Source organism: Muntiacus reevesi, chromosome 18, assembly GCF_963930625.1.
Source record: "Muntiacus reevesi chromosome 18, mMunRee1.1, whole genome shotgun sequence".
Classification (NCBI taxonomy): Eukaryota; Metazoa; Chordata; class Mammalia; order Artiodactyla; family Cervidae; genus Muntiacus; species Muntiacus reevesi.
Genome location: NC_089266.1, coordinates 1,031,187 through 1,047,768, shown reverse-complemented (window position 1 = coordinate 1,047,768; position 16,582 = coordinate 1,031,187). Strand labels below are relative to the sequence as shown.

The following is a 16,582-nucleotide window of genomic DNA, read 5'->3' as shown; positions in this document are numbered from 1 at the left end:
GGCTGCAGCGAGCGCCCCGCGCACCGGGGCGTGAGGCTCCACGCGGGAACGCTGTGAATGGTGAGCAACTGCTGAACCAAACACGCCTGGAAGCCGTTCCCACTATAACATTCCACAGTATTTACTCATCAGGGGAAAGAACATCTGTGATCCTGAAAATATGAAATGTGTCAGGATTTGTTTTCCCGGGAAGCATTCTTCCTGGAGTGGAGAAGAAAAAAGCTGTTTCACCTTTCGTAATACTTTGAACTCTAATAACCAAAAAAAATCAGAGTCCACTCTTCATAGCCACCTAGTTCTACACGAGGACTTCTGAGCGTGTGCTCACGCTCGTGTACTGTGTTAAGCACCTCCATTCCTGTGTCAGTTACTACTGAGCGGCCAGCACTGTCATCGCCCGCCTTCCACAGAGGGCGAAACAGAGGCAGAGGAAGAGCCCAGCGCGGGACCGGAGACAGGCAGAGTCCGGACCGCCACCCGCGTCGGCGGCCGGACTAGGCGCTCCCTCTCAGCTGGCTCCTGCCCTGTCTGCCTTTGAAACAAGGTTTTGGGATCGAAGAGGAGTTTATCCTGATATCGCTCCGACAGGTTGCTTTCTTCCTGAGTCACATAGACTGCTGTGGCTTCTCTACATTCGAGGACTGGCTCCCTTCCGTCACTGGGTCCCCTCCGTGGTCTCAAATAACGGGTGAGGGCCCTTTGTCTTTAATAGGTTTACTGGGAGCATTACTCTTCTTTGGGTTTGGATGTCTCCATTTCCTTTAAAATTCAACAGCAATTCAACAAACTTCCTTTCAGAAGCAGGAAATGGTTTTCCCTCCTAATAAAAAAAAAAACAACTTTCATCCTGCCTTAGGTCCTTATACTTTTGGGTCTACTGGAGAAGGGCTGGTTGGTGAGAAACACTGGACCACTTAGTTCTGTGATTTCCTTGAAGCTCAGTTTTTCAACTGTGTTTTGATAACAAAACTAGAGTACAGTATTATGAGGCAGCAGACAGAAACTATGGAGTCTTCCAGAAGCCAAGTCCTGTAGGAACATTAGCTCTCACGACCGACATGGACTTCCCAGGTGGTGCGAGTGGCAAAGGTCCCGCCTGGCAAAGCAGGAGACACGAGAGATGTGGGTTCAGTCCCTGCGCTGGGAAGATCCCCTGGAGAAGGGCATGTACTCTTGCCTGGACAGAGGAGCCTGGTGGGTACAACCCATAGGGTCGAAGAGTCGGACACGACTGAATGAGCACACACACACTGGCAAAAATAGGGCATTTACCCCAAAAAGGGACATTTATGCTTTGAGAAGTGCACAAGCTCACTGTGACTAAGTTCAACACTTAGAATTTGAAAATAATCAAATAGAAGACAAGTGTGAAATAAATTACAAAATATATTAGATTTTAAAATGCAAACTGGAATCTTCTGCAAGGAGCAGAGGGATTCATTTACTGAGAGTGAAGATGTTTTCATCTGTTTTTTGAATTCTGATTAAATGTTTCCAAGTTGGCATCAATTCAGTTCATTCTCATAGCACTTCTACGAAACAGGGAAGGTTAAATTCTTAGAGTAAATGTCAAAAACTGAGGCACAGAATGATCAGCTCGCAGTCACAGAGCCAGAGGAGCCAGAGATAAGGAGGAGCCAGATTTCCTTGGCCCAACATGAAACCCAAGATGGATATTTCATAAGAACTTGGGGCCAAATAGTAAAAATAACTATTTCAATGACTATTGCAGTGTTTCAAGCTGAGTAAACTAAAACGTGGTAGAATTGATGAATTGAGTTCTGTAGTGTGTCACTATGCGTGTGTGTTTATTTCTGTGCAATTTCATTACATGTCGATTTGTACATCCCTCACCATGATTACACAATGCATTGTTACAGCACAATTTCATGTCTTTGCAAATTATTAAGATTTAGATTTGCTTCTAACTGACCAAGACTGAAGATAAAAAAAATTTGGGAGCTCTTCAAATGACCACAAGGACACGAGATATGTGTTTCTTCCTTTCAGAAGATTTATGACATGCGTTCATCAAAAAGAAGTCACTGCATGTTTTGGAAGGAACAACGGGTGAAGGGCAGGATGTTCTGAAGGGAACACGCTTGCTTTTGTTAGAAAATGAAACCTTACATTCTTTGTGGGAACAATGAGATTCCTTTGGGAGAAATAAAGAGATTATCTTTGGAAAGCTGCATTTTAAAACTTATGAAGATGATACAGGAAGAGTTTCAAAACACTTTAGGTAAAATGCCTCAGAATGAAATTGTTTGAGAGGCTGACAGATGTGATGGATTTAGAGAGGTGACTGAAATGTGGGTAACTTTAGAAGCAGTTTTAGGTTTACTTTGAGACTGAGAAGTAATCACTATAACTAGATTAATCAGGTCTCGGCTGTAGCCCTCGGTGTGAGACGGACTATCTTCTCTTCAGTGCACGTTACTGGCACTTGATAGATATTGAAGTCGTGGAACAATGATCCACAATTATATTATGATTATAATATAATATGATTATATTGAGATAATCTAGTCTTTTCATGGGGTTTCACAGGGCTTCCCAGGTGGCTCAGTGGTAAAGAATCCACCTGTTGACGCAAGACACACAGGTTTGATCCCTGGGTCGGGAAGATCCCCTGGAGGAGGAAATGGCAACCCACTCCAGGATTCTTGCCTGGAAAATTTCATGGACAGAGGAGCCTGGAGAGCTACAGTCCATAAAGAGTTGGACATGACTGAGCTCGCACACACAGTCTTTTCATAGACTAACAATGCAAAAAGTTTCTGAGAAAAACAAAATGCCACAACTCAACTAAACGTCTACCCTGCATTAGCTTTAGAGGAAGTGGATTAGAACATTTCCACATGGATATTAAAAATTAGTATCTGGGAAAGCAAAAGCAAAGTTATATGGAGCTAATGCTGGGAGCAACCTAACCATTGAAAGCCATGATAGTTCATCATTACTGTTAAGCAATTTCGACTCTATAAATGTCAGTGGTCTTACTAGGTCTCAAAAGTAACAGGGTTCAAAATAGAGGGTAGGCTTTCATTTTTCTCTCTTGTTTTTCAGATCATAGTATAGTCAAGACTGTCATAAAACTCTTGTTTAAAGTAAAGTGTACTTGGCAGGGTTTGGCAAACACTGAAGATCCTGGAAGTAAGAGGGAGGGGGTGCACGTGCCCTCCGGGTGGCGGGCAGGGCGATGGAAAGGCCGGGGGCACGGGCTGGGCGCTGCGCCTGGGCTCTGCTCTGCACCAGCGGGGGCGCCGGGGGCCGTGGGTGGGCTCCGCCAGCAGTTCTGCGCACTAGCTATATTCCTCTAAGACAGCAAGGCTTCTCTTTGAAAAATGGCCACCAGGTAAGTCAGCTGAGTGGGGAAGACCACATGAAAGATGAAAAGGCAAGGTTAATATGTAGTATTAAGATAAAAAAGAACAAACATGCGGTTCTGATGGAAACTGTTTTTGGGAATGTGCCCAGGGAGGGTGCCAGCATCACCATTGGGGGGAGTGTCCTGGAGGGGAGTCGGGGGGCACCATCCCGGGTCTGCAAAGGTGCAGAGGACACGAGCCCCGATGTCCTATAGCTTGATAAAGTCTTAAGGATGAAGTAACTTCCTTCAAGGGAGGAAAATATTTAAAATATTTTCCAAATTTAACCTGATGCTCCCCTAGGTACCATGCATTCATTACTAATGCGTTCATCTTACTACTTTTTTTTTTTTTGAGAGAAGGATTTTAAAAAATCTGATAAACAGTTAAGCAGCTTTGCTTTTGGCACTCCCCTCAGCTGAGATACTCGTTAGAGATTCCAGCAAACTATCTCGGGAAAACAGTGAAAGTCAGCCCACAGCTCCATCTCATAATGTTCATTTTTAAATCATCCGCTTCTTTGAACTGACTGGGTTGTAGGCCAGTGCTTCTCAAATGCCAGCTCGCAGATGGAAGCATACACGCGCACTCACACGCGTGTCAAGCTTTACACTGTGGTGCGCAAACGAAACGTCTGTCCTGTCAGCCCCTCCTGCCTCTTACGAGAAGGTCGGGCCGGGGGGGACCCTCTCTCCGGGGGTCGCCCTGCCCTTCACTTTCGGATGGTGGTGGTCACGGTGCGCGACGGTGGCCACACCTGGCTTCTGCTCCCGGCCTCCTGCACGTCCCTACTCGGGGAAATAGTCAGCACCCCACCGCCTCTCCAGATTTTGGAGGGAGGTTTCATCCATTCTTGAGCACCCCAAAATAAATTTAAAATAACCAATTTCTTGCTCCTCCCATTCTTTTCAATCCTCCGCCCCCTCCTCTCCTGTCCCTCGAGCTCCGGTGAGAACTCACAGTGAAGGCCTTCGCCGGGCCCCGGGCCCCCCTGCGCCCAGCGGCCCTGAGGGCACCGCTGCTGCTTGCTTCACAAGTGAGCGCAGAACTCCGGAGGCGGCAGGTAACGGGCTCGCCGTCACCCAAGTGCTGGGGCAGGTATTCAGGAGGCTCAGGCGTGCTTCCACACCACTCAGGCTCCATCTGTTTTACCGAGGACTAGTCAGGCTCCTTCACACCTTCCCTGAGATAAACCAAAACACCCTGCTCATCCTGGCATTTCCATCAGCGGTCTTGCTTCTCACTCTCAGCTGCCTCCCACCTCCCCATTTAGCATAAAGCACTGTAAGCAGGATGTGAGGGGATGCCAGCTGGGGTGTTTTCATGTTCTAGTTTAGCTCTTGGAGTAATAAGATTTCTTTTGATTAGAAGAACCTTTCTCAGTGGATTAAAAAGAACATTTCCCTGTTTTCTTTCTTGGGAAAAGGGCAATCAAGAATTGCCTTCAGCTTTCAGATAAACACACCAGTCCTCACTCAGACAAAGACTTCTTGCTTTCCCGATGGGATGGGTACTATATAATATAGGCACATTTTAGCAATAGCTGTAGAACCTAAGAAATGTCACAGTTATTCAGCAGAGTTTTGCCATATTAACAACATGAGGGTTGGGTCAGATGGGTGGTGTCAGGTTCAGAGCTTCCGTTCCAGCTGGAAGACAGGCTGGCTCCTGGCTTAGTCACGTGCTAACCTGCGTGACCTCACCTGAGTCTCAGTTTTCTCAAATGGAAAATGAGGCCAGGAATGGTTTCTAACTCGAGTTCCCGTGAACGAGGACTGGAGGCATCACTGTGATTGCCACTGCAGTCCTGTGGTCGCTCAGTCGTGTCCGACTCCTGGCGACCCCCTGGACTCTAGCCTGCCAGGCTCCTCTGTCCATGGGATTTCCCAGGCAAGAATACTGGAGGGGGTTGCCATTTCCTTCTCCAGTCAATATGATCAGGGACCCATAAATTTCTTAATTTTATTATCGCTTTGCTGTGGTGTTGCCAGTAACACCACTGTCCAGTGACCTGCAGAAAGGCACAAACATTTCAGCTGACTGTCACATCTCATTGTACTTATGGCGAAAATATTAAGAAAAGTTGATTTAAAAAATCATTAGATATGATGTCTACAAAATGAAATGGCTTAATCTTGCCATCGGTAAGATGAAAATCAGCATTTGTTTATTCCAGAATGACTCACACAGCTAAGGAATGCTTGGAATCCCCTGGGTGATACCAAAGGAGATCTTTATAACAACTTGTGCAGAAAACCTTCTACTAAAGCTACTGCAGTAACAACACACAGCAAGACACGACTGGCGGGGCTTGGGCTTGTAAATTCTCTTTCCCCCAAAAGGAGCCAACGGCTGAGCTGCTAGTTTAACTCGGTACACTTGCCGTTTTGAATCTCGTCAGGCAGCCTTTTGCTGTTGTTGTTCAGCCACCCAGTTCTATCTGAGTCTTTGCGACCCCGTGGACTGCAGCACAAAAGGCCTCCTGGTCCCTCACTGCATCTTGGAGTTTGCCCAAACTCACGTCCCTTGAGGGGCTTCCCTGGTGGCTCAGACAGTGAAGAATTCGCCTGCAATGTGGGACACCTGAGTTCCATCCTTGGGTTGGGAAGATCCCCTGGAGGAGGGCATGGCAACCCACTCCAGTATTCTTGCCTGGAGAATCCCATGGACAGAGGGGGCCTGATGGGATACAGTCCATGGGGTCGCAAAGAGTTAGACACAACTGACCGACTAGGTACAGCAAGTGTCCATTGAGTCAGCAATGCCATCCAACCATCTCATCCTCTGACACCTTCTCCTCCTGCCCTCAGTCTTTCCCAGCATCAGGGTCTTTTCCAATGAGTCAGCTCTTTGCATCAGAAGACCAAAATATTGGAGCTTCAGCATCAGTCCTTCCAATGAATATTCAGGACTGGTCTCCTTTAGGATGGACTCGTTTGATCTCCTTGCAGTCCAAGGGACTCTCAAGGGTCTTCTCCAACACCACAGTTCAAAAGCATTTAGGTGAAGAAAAGTGGAGCACTGCAGAAGAGCTCAGATGGTATCACAAGTATTTCTATCACAAGTGTAGGTGTGTGTCTCCTGCCCTTGTGAAATGTGGTTTGGCCTGGGCTTGCCCAAGTGCACAGGCTGGTTTTACAACATCTGAGTACAAGTGTGCTATGACTTGGCTGTGTGTGTTGGTTCAAATGGTTCGATCTGCCTGATTTTTAAAAATTGAGACTGAAATATTAAAAACCTATTTTATTTATCCACATACTTATCAAAATACGATACTCATCCATAAAAAGACTGAAAAGAAGTGCGTTGAGCTGTGAAGTACAAACCCCTTTGTGCTGAGGTTTCTTTCTTGTTTGCTTTGGTTTTGCTCTGTTTTGTTTAATGTTCTTACCTGAGAAGACTTGGCCAGCTTCTGGGTGTATTCCTTCTCAATCTGCTTCAGCCTGTTGTTGGCCTGAAAGACACACGGACAGGAAGACACACACACACACAGTGACCTGTCAGCCTGGCATCTCTGCACACGCCCGTCACCAGGCACTGGGCCGGCTGCCAGCCGCAACGCCCTTCTGGGGCAGCCAGAAAACCACAGGCCTTGCCTTTGATCTAACGCCAACTATTCATCACTTAAAAAGCAAAAGAGAAAAAAAAGATCTCTCCTGCCAATTATTAGGCAAACACAGACTTCTGTGGAAAGAGAAAGGGAGAAGGAGGGACCGAAATAGATCCAGTAGAAGTGTGCCGGCTCAGAGGTGCAGGGGAAGAGACGGGAAAGAGGAGGAAGAGGAAACCAGGGGAGAGGGGGTGGGGGGTGGGGCAAATTTAATTCCCTTTCCCTTAGTTTAGAGATAAAAGAACTAGATGGTCCTGACCGAGGCAGAGGGGAGGCTCAGAGGCACTGCGCTGAGGTCGGAGCCCCTGCCCTGCCCTCCTTTCCTGGAGTGACAAGTGCACCTAAATCGCACTGGGTTTGTGCCCGGGAAGTGGGGCAGCCTTCCCAGAACCAGCCCACACCCCGAGAGCGGCTTTCTCTCCTTTGCACTCAAGCTCCGGGCCTGTGTGTGACCCACTCTGCTATCTCTGGGAGCCTCGCATCTCCATTTTATCCTCCCGCCCAGGACACCACGGCGAAGGAGCCGGCCTCCCCTCCCACCGTGCAGGCAACATGCCGGCCCTGTCGGTCTGGCCTTGTGGCCCTCGTTCTAGAAGATGTTTTGGTCATAACCGTCTCATTTCCTCTCTTTTTCCCCAACCCTCCCTCCGCCTCCTCTCTCCATTCGCCTGTCTTTCAGCTCTGATGACTAGACCTCTCAGGTTTATCGTCTCTTTTTTCTTTTTGTTTCTATTTTCTATTACCTTATCTTTTTGATATTAATATTTTGTACTGATTTCTCAACTTTGGATTTTTTAAAAATTCTGCCACGCTGTTTATATTTCCCAGAGTTCTGTTATTGTGCTCTGAACAGCACCATCACACTCCCTTTGATAAGGGCAGAGGAAGCTGAGGTGCAGAGAGGTTCAGTAACCCGCCCCAGCGGCACATGCAGGGCATGAAGGAGCCGGGACCGGCCCTGCACCGGCTGGAGCGCTGGCCCAGGGCCTCTCTGGGTCCCACTGCTCCCCGAAGATTAATTTCATACACACCTGGACACGTCTGTGTGTGCATGCACACACACACATGCTTTCTTTCTGCTCTCTAGAGCATCTGTATTTTTTCTTAGTTCCCTTTACTTCCATGCTGAGCCAGCCCGTTTTGGTCTGTTTTTCACCTTAGAAATTGCCTTGCATTTGGGGTGACCTTTGGTGTTCTTTCCTATTTAAAGCTTGGCGCTCTAGAACGGGCAGGCCCGGGACGGGTGCGCTGGCTCCCGGAATCTCCCACGCCGTCACCTGACTGCCCGGCGCTGTGGCCTCGGGTTTACCGCCTGGAGGCACACACCTGGTGGCCAAGGTTTTCAGAAGGGTGCGTAGGTGTTCAGGATATTGATTCTTGGACAATTCCGCTTTAATTTTAACCCTGAGCTGTACCTGGGTCTCCTCTCTCATTCCATCTCTCCAGGGAGCAAACCAACTCCAAGTGATGGTGTTTGGAGCGAGGCTCAGACGGTAAAGAATCCGCCTGCAATGTAGGAGACACAGGTTCAATCCCTCGGTCGGGAAGATCCCCTGGAGGAGGGCCTGGCAACCCACTCCAGTATTCTGGCCTGGAGAGTCCCCATGGACAGAGGGGCTTGGCGGGCCACAGTCCACGGGGTCGCACAGAGTCAGACACGCTGAGAGACACCCACACAGCCTCGTTTGGGGGTCACTGGGTTGTGGGCGGAGCTCTCGGGCCCGGATCGGCCCGGTAAGAAGCGGCCCCGCCGGGCCCCCGGGCGCAGTGGCAGTGAGAAGGCGCGTGTGTGCTGGGGGGACGTTTCTGCTCCTGACAAGGCGCCCCTGTGGGTCTGTTACAGGAACCGAGCTGACTACACAGCCCTGCGCTTCATGACAAGCTCCCCAGTGCCCCCCGAGGCCCTCCCACCTGGAGCCCCCAGAGAGGCCGGGCCTGGCGGTGGCTGCTCTCCCAAGAACTCAGAGTCCCGACAGCTCCGTGATTGATAAGCCGAGGCCGCGGCGAAACTCACAAGGTGCATCTGTGTCGGCCAGTACTTTTTAATTTAAAGATGCTTTCATCAATACCTCCAGGGTGTCAATGTGGGCGTGAGGGGGACCGGTGGTCCACACGCCAGCTGAGTGGGCCCAGTGCCCCGGAGAGCCCAGGAGAGGAGGGGACGGACGGGAGCCGGAGCCGAGGGGTCCAGACTCTGCTACCAAACAACGGAGAGATGGGCTGGAGGTTACAGGGCAAGTGCGGAAAGAAGGGGCTTGTTTGTTTTTCGTAGGAGGACAGCACAGCTGTGTGTAGGAAGACGGGGAGGCCTGACTGTGGAGGGGGCGGAGCTGTGTCCGCGAGTAAAGGACGGGGTGGGCAGTGAGGTCCCTCATCCCCGGTTCGGGGTGCAGAAGGAGAGGTTCCTGGGGACCTCTGCAGGGACAGCAGAGGAGGCTTCTGGGAGATTTCAGGTGTGCGGGCAGGTGTCAACAGTCACCTGGGAAGCCAGGTAGAGAAGAGGCGGAGGGGTCAGTTTGAGCCCCAGGAATCCAGGAAGCATTCTGGCCACTGGAAACCAACAGTGCTGGCTTTAAAGTGAGGCCAGCTGGTGAGACATGAACACCTCCAGGACCTGCCAGAGCCACAGAGAGCAGAATCAGTACTCTGGGGAATAATGAGACTAACTGAAGAAATAAAATGAACGTATCACCCTTCAAGGCCTTTACTGTTTGAGCCTAAATCACAGCTGCCGGATTTCTGAACTGCTCTTCAGTTCAGTTCAGTCCAGTCCAGTTCACTCAGTCGTATCCGACTCTGCGACCCCATCAATCACAGCACGCCAGGCCTCCCTGTCCATCACCAACTCCCGCAGTTTACTCAAACTCATGCCCATCGAGTCGGTGATGCTATCCAGCCATCTCATCCTCTGTCGTCCCCTTCTCCTCCCGCCCCCAATCCCTCCCAGCATCAGGGTCTTTTCCAGTGAGTCAACTCTTTGCATGAGGTGGCCAAAGTATTGGAGTTTCAGCTTCAGCATCAGTCCTTCCAATGAACACCCAGGACTGATCACCTTTAGGATGGACTGGTTGGATCTCCTCGCAGTCCAAGGGACTCTCAGAGTCTTCTCCAACACCACAGTTCAAAAGCATCAATTCTTTGGCACTCAGCTTTCTTCACAGTCCAACTCTCACATCCATACATGACCACTGGAAAAACCATATGATTATACAGTGGAAGTGAGAAATAGATTTAAGGGACTAGATCTGATAGACAGAGTGTCTGATGAACTATGGACAGAGGTTTGTGACACTGTACAGGAGACAGGGATCAAGACCATCCCCATGGAAAAGAAATGCAAAAAAGCAAAATGGCTGTCTGAGAAGGCCTTACAAATAGCTGTGAAGAGAAGCAAAAAGCAAAGAAGAAAAGGAAAGATATCCCATTTGAATGCAGAGTTCCAAAGAATAGCAAGGAGAGATAAGAAAGCCTTCCTCAGCGATCAATGCAAAGAAATAGAGGAAAACAACAGAATGGAAAAGACTGGAGATCTCTTCAAGAAAACTTGAGATACCAAGGGAACATTTCATGCAAAGATGGGCTCAATAAAGGACAGAAATGGTATGGACCTAAAAGAAGCAGAAGATATTAAGAAGAGGTGGCAAGAACACACAGAACTGCAATCTTCACAACCCAGATAATCACAATGGTGTGATCACTCACCTAGAGCCAGACATCCTGGAATGTGAAGTCAAGTGGGCCTTAGAAAGCATCACTATGAACAAAGCTAGTGGAGGTGATGAAATTCCAGTTAAGCTATTTCAAATCCTGAAAGATGAGGCTATGAAAGTGCTGCACTCAATATGCCAGCAAATTTGGAAAACTCAGCAGTGGTCACAGGACTGGAAAAGGTCAGTTTTCATTCCAATCCCAAAGAAAGGCATTCCCAAAGAACTCCTCTTAAGTAAGTCTAAAAAGCTCTAGTTTAGCACTGTTGAAATTTTACAGCTCAGTTACGATGCAAACTGCCTCTAAAACACTTCTGAATAATTTTATTCTCAGGATGTACTGACTGTCCATTTTGTTTCCATACATAAAATTAGGCTAGGGTTAATTATTTTAATCTAAATCTTATTTTTACGGCTGTGCTTACTATTTAGAAACGTGATTTTCCAATAATCATCTGTAGTGTGACCTGAACAGACGCAGAATAACAGATGAGAGGACAATCTTGAAAGGAGAACGTGGTTTTGCTTTTGCTGCTGTCCTTTGACCTCCGTTCCCCCTGTGGCCTGGCCTCCCACCCCCCGCGCTCAGCTCCCTTTGCTGCTCCTGGCTGCTTCCTCAGCTCACTCTTCTCTGCTCCAGAGTCCAATGTGTTCGTCTACTTTCTCTGTGATTCCCATCAAACTCTTGGGTTTCAAACTCTCCTGGAAAGGAGTACCAGGTAACTTTCACAAAAGTGTCCATGGTTAATCATTTTAATTGCTACCTTTTTCCTGCAGGGTATTTTGTCTTAATTCCAAAAGAGTCCTTCATTCCCCACCCCACGCCCCCTTTTTTCCCCTTATTTCCTATCATTAGTGGTGAAAGTCCAGGCATTCATGATTTCCAAGAACGTGACCCGAGGAGATGAAAATTACAAGACTCGTCTAGAATATTCATGTTCAAGGCAGGCCCAGATCTTATATAGAGGTTTCTTTAAACATATAATAGCATACACCTTTGAATAATATATTTGTTTTAGGATTAAAGAGAAAGATGCTTCCCAGAACCCTGAAATGCAGCACAAAGCTCAGTGTATTGTGCAGTGTTTTCTGTTCATGAGCTTTGCAGGAATCCACCTGACGCTTCCTCGAACACGCGGAGTGCGGTTATGGCCGCTGGTGCCAGGGGTTAACATGTAACTTGAGTACTGCTCTGCCAACAGAAATATTCAGGGAATTCATAACAAATACTTGTATTTAATATATCTACAGAACTTTCTAACTCGAAAAATCTGTGTTCCACCTCAAAATAAAGGTATAAGTTTGGAAGCATAAATAAAATTCACACTACATTTGGCCGGGATAGAGTGCCTGGGACTGTATGCAGCCTGCTGTGTAAACAGCCAGGAAATGGGACGAGATGCAGGAAGCACCGCTGTTGGATGTGACGCCGGAGCAGGAAGCACAGGACCGGCCCCGGGAAGGGCGGGGAAACTGGCGAGACAAGCCCAGCGCTCGCCCCGCCTTCCTCCAGGAGGCAGACACTGGATCCGACCAATCAAAGATAACCAGACAGAAGAAGGAGCAGGAATATGTGTGCAGGAGAGAAGTCGGGCAACAGACTTAGACCCAGAAGGGACAGGGATGGAGGAATTAGTAGACAAAGATTTTAAAATACTAATTAAAAACAGACCGAAGTATTTAAACAAAAACTTGAACACAGTCAAGAGAAACAGAACTAAAAAAGGACTGAACAGCCTAGAGCACAGTCATATATCATCTGAAAGGAAAACCTCACTGGTGGGATGACAGACTTGGCACTATGTAAGATCAATGAATACGAAGAAGAGGCATTTTAAATATCCAAGCGACTGTCAGAGAGACGAAAGTCTGAACTTAATGACCCCCTGAGACTATGTCACAGCAACTAACACATGTGAAATTGTTTACCAGGAGGAGAAGGTTTGGGAAAATATTTAACGACATGATTGTGGAAAAACTTCCAATGTGAAGAAAACTATAAACCCACAAGTTGAAGATCAATGAACCACAACAATAATCACAATGAAAACCAAATCAGATATATCATAATCAAATCGCAAGAATTGAAATAAAGGTAAAATCTTAAAAACATAAAAAAATGATACATTAAAAAGATAAGAGTTTATTAAAAAAGATAAAGTTTATAATAGCCAGGACATGGAAGCAACCTAGATGCCCATCAGCAGACGAATGGATAAGGAAGCTGTGGTACATATACACCATGGAATATTACTCAGCCATTAAAAAGAATACATTTGAATCAGTTCTAATGAGATGGATGAAACTGGAGCCCATTATACAGAGCCAGAAAGAAAAACACCAATACAGTATTACTAATGCATATAGATGAAATGTAGAAAGATGGTTAACGATGACCCTGTATGTGAGACAGCAAAAGAGACACAGATGTAGAGAACAGTCTTTTGGACTCTGGGAGAAGGTGAGGGTGGGATGTTTGGGAGAATGGCATGGAGACATGTACATTATCATATGTGAAACAGATCGCCAGTCCAGGTTCAGTGCATGAGACAGGGTGCTCAGGGCTGGTGCGCTGGGATGACCCAGAGGGATGGGATGGGGAGGGAGGTGGGAGCGGGGTTCAGGATGGGGAACACATGCACACCCGTGGCTGATTCATGTCAATGTATGGCAAAAGCACTACAATATTGTAAAGTAATTAGCCTCCAATTAAAATAAATAAATTTATATTAAAAAAATTAAAAATAAATAAAAAAAGAAGTGAGGGAAAAAAAGATAAGAGTAAGGATTTTTCTTCTGAAACTATACTAGTCAAAAGATAACATAATGAATTTTTAAAGTGCCGAAAGCAAAAAATTTGTCAATCTAGAATTGCATATTTAGTGAAAATATCTTTTGAAACTGAAGATGAAATGCAGATGCTTCAATTAAGATCTTGGAAATTGGTCACATCTTTGACAGACAGCAAAGGACGTGCTACCCTGGGGGCTCAGCAGTAAAGAATCGGCCTGCAATGCAGGAGACGCAGGTTTGATCCCTGGGTCAGCAAGACCCCCTGGAGGAGGACATGGCAACCCACTCCAGTATTCTTGCCTGGAGAATTCCATGGACAGAGGAGCCTGGAGGACTATAGTTCATGGGGTTGTAAAGAGTCGGACACAACTTACTGATTAAACGACAACAACAACAAATATTTGCATGTACCAGAGTATTTCTGAAATCATTGTTTTCCCTAGAATTTCCAGCTCATCTTTATTAGGGAGTGGTCAATGATAAATTTTAACATGAGATGATTTTTTCTGTAAGCTTTTAAACTGAAAATATTTTTTTAACTTTAAACATTTTTATTTTATATTGGTCTATAGTTGATTTACAATGTCGTGTTAGTTTCAGGTATGTAGCAAAGGTATGTACATTATTAGTATTTAGCTATATATACATATATCCACTTTTTTCAGATTCTTTCTGTATAGGTTATTACAGAGTACTGAGTAGAGCTCCCTCTCCAGCAGCACAAGATGATTCTCTTTTTTAAATTGAAATAGAGTTGACATACAATATCTTGTTAGTTTCCGGTGTCCTGAAGAATGACCTGATATTTGCATATGTTATGAAATGATCACCATGATGAGTCTAATAACCATCTGTCTCCATACAAAGTTACTATGAATGAGATCAAGTCCTGCTGCTCCATCTAGAACATCTGAATCTTACTTTGAGTCCCAGTTAAGTTCTCAGTTTGAGACAATCATTACAAGCAAGGGTACTTTAATTAAAGACTCCTTCTTCCTTTCCATCATTATACGCAAATTCTAACTTGAGAAAATGGCAAACTGGTCTAAACTGCAAAACATTAGCAAATGTCATATTTAGTGATTCTTCAATTTTGATTCATTTCTAGAAAATTGATTTAAGTCACTTTATATTGTTGCTTTACCCAGAACCTTAACCTAGTAAGTAGAAGCCCCAAGTGTTTTGGTTTTTGTCAATGCCTATTTTTTTGGTAAGGAGCTATGTTCCCTATTAAAGAAGGAAGAAACTAGACAGTTTTGGAAAAGGGCTGTGATATCATTATCAATATCACCATTGATTATCCTCAGTAACTACTGGTGGATCCATTTTCAGAAAAAATGCCCATATTCCTGAACTTGGCCCGTTTGTGAATATGCCAGTGAATACTGGATACACTCTCTACACAGACTTGGTAACTGTGGTCCATACTGTGGACTAAAATGACTGGCCTTCAGGTCTCTGACAGATAACCTAAAGAATAACGTGGGGCAGCCGGCTTTCTGTCCTCCCTGTAATTCAAGAGACTCGTTTTCCCACCATTGCAACACACATGCTTACGTGGCTAACACCCAGAAGTGATCATAGAAGATTTACATGAGTTTTCTTCCCATTACTGAATAAGAATGCAAACTGTGAAACAAGCTTATGAAAATAGTTAAAGAATTAAGATCTAATCATATTTCAAAAGCTCACCCTCAGAGAAGCTCTGTGAAGCACAGGCCACAGAAGCTGAAATGCATTTAATACTTGGGCAGAAGTACAAACTTTGAGAGAATGAAGGAGAAAAAAAAAACTTTATTTTGCTCCAGGGAAGAAGCAGCTATTCTCTGATGTGCAAAAAAGACTTTATCATCAAAGACCAAATGTAAATGGGGCCAATTAATTTTTTTAAGATTCTCTACCTTCTATAATATTTTTATGTCTTCACTGTTATACTTTATGCCAAAATCTAACGTTGCATGATTTGACAAATAAAGAAAATGACTACTGTATTTAACAAATTTCAGCATATATAATATACATTATGAATATACTTACTAGATCTATATGTGAGTGGCACAGTCATTGGCATGGCACTTTCAGGAAGCAGGGAGAAGATCTATTTCAAACATGTGACTTCAGACATCAAAACACGTTAAAATGATTCTAATTGAATTATTGGTCAAGCAATCAATTATTTCAAATAAGCTTTGAATCTAGGAGTTAGATGTCCTGACTTGGCATACTCATAGATCCCATTAATGTTTTACCTATTTCAGAAAATTTTCTACTTTTTGTCTCACTTGTATAATGTAGTGAATCTTAGTAGGAAATTTATAAAATAATGTATTTACAGGAAGTTGCTACATTAGGTTTGCAGAAAGTTCAACTTAAAGCAGTAATCTCGACACTTAACAAATGCTCTAGTCCCTTTCACAGATAATTTGGAAGTTCAGAAAGCTGCTGAGAGGGCAGTCTTGAGATTTAGTCATTAGATCTTCATCATTAAAAATGGCTTAGTGCCTGTGTAGTTTTATGTAGTTTTCCAGGGTTGCCAGTACTGAGAGATTTACCACACCAATTCACTGAAAAATAACATCTGAAACGTTTGCCAACAAGGAGTCTGGTTCCAAGGCTCCCGTTTGGTCTGCACACAGAGGTCGTCTTCATCAACTCCAGCTGCTCCGGCCGATGAGGCCACAGCTGCCACACGGTGTGCGGTGGAGCACGCTCGTTACCAGCACCAGCTCTGACGGTAAGCCAGCGTGGGTGGTGTGAGCGCAGGCAAAGCATCTACCTGCCCTGGCCATGACTTTATAATGTGCATGTGAAGTGCACAACAGAGATTAAACTGGACTGAGGTTTAGCCATGCAGGTGCGGTGGATGTTCAGGACAGCGTGTGAGCAGAGGGCGGTGAGTCGGTCCCGCAAGGAGGACCAAGACCAGCTCTTCATAGAGGAGCAGGAAAACCGCAGGGGAAGGAAGAGTGAGCAGGAGGAGAAGCCGGCAGACCGAGGACTCAGGGTGAGCTGGCCGAGCGGTGCTGACGGCTGAGGCAAGCCGCGTTCTCCAATGGATGAAGTGGAAACGAGACGGAGCTGAGCGACCGCTGAGCTTACGG

General features: G+C 45.9%; 1 protein-coding gene across 5 annotated transcripts in view; it reads right to left on the bottom strand.

Annotated features, from left to right (window-relative positions):
• CEP112 (centrosomal protein 112) overlaps positions 1–16,582 on the bottom strand; it is a 306,787-nt gene that overhangs the window by 61,414 nt on the left and 228,791 nt on the right. For all 5 annotated transcript variants that reach the window (XM_065908690.1, XM_065908693.1, XM_065908692.1 and 2 more), the window contains one exon: positions 6,763–6,825. In XM_065908690.1, coding sequence (XP_065764762.1) covers positions 6,763–6,825 — 63 coding nt within the window. The remainder of the gene's footprint in view (positions 1–6,762; positions 6,826–16,582) is intronic.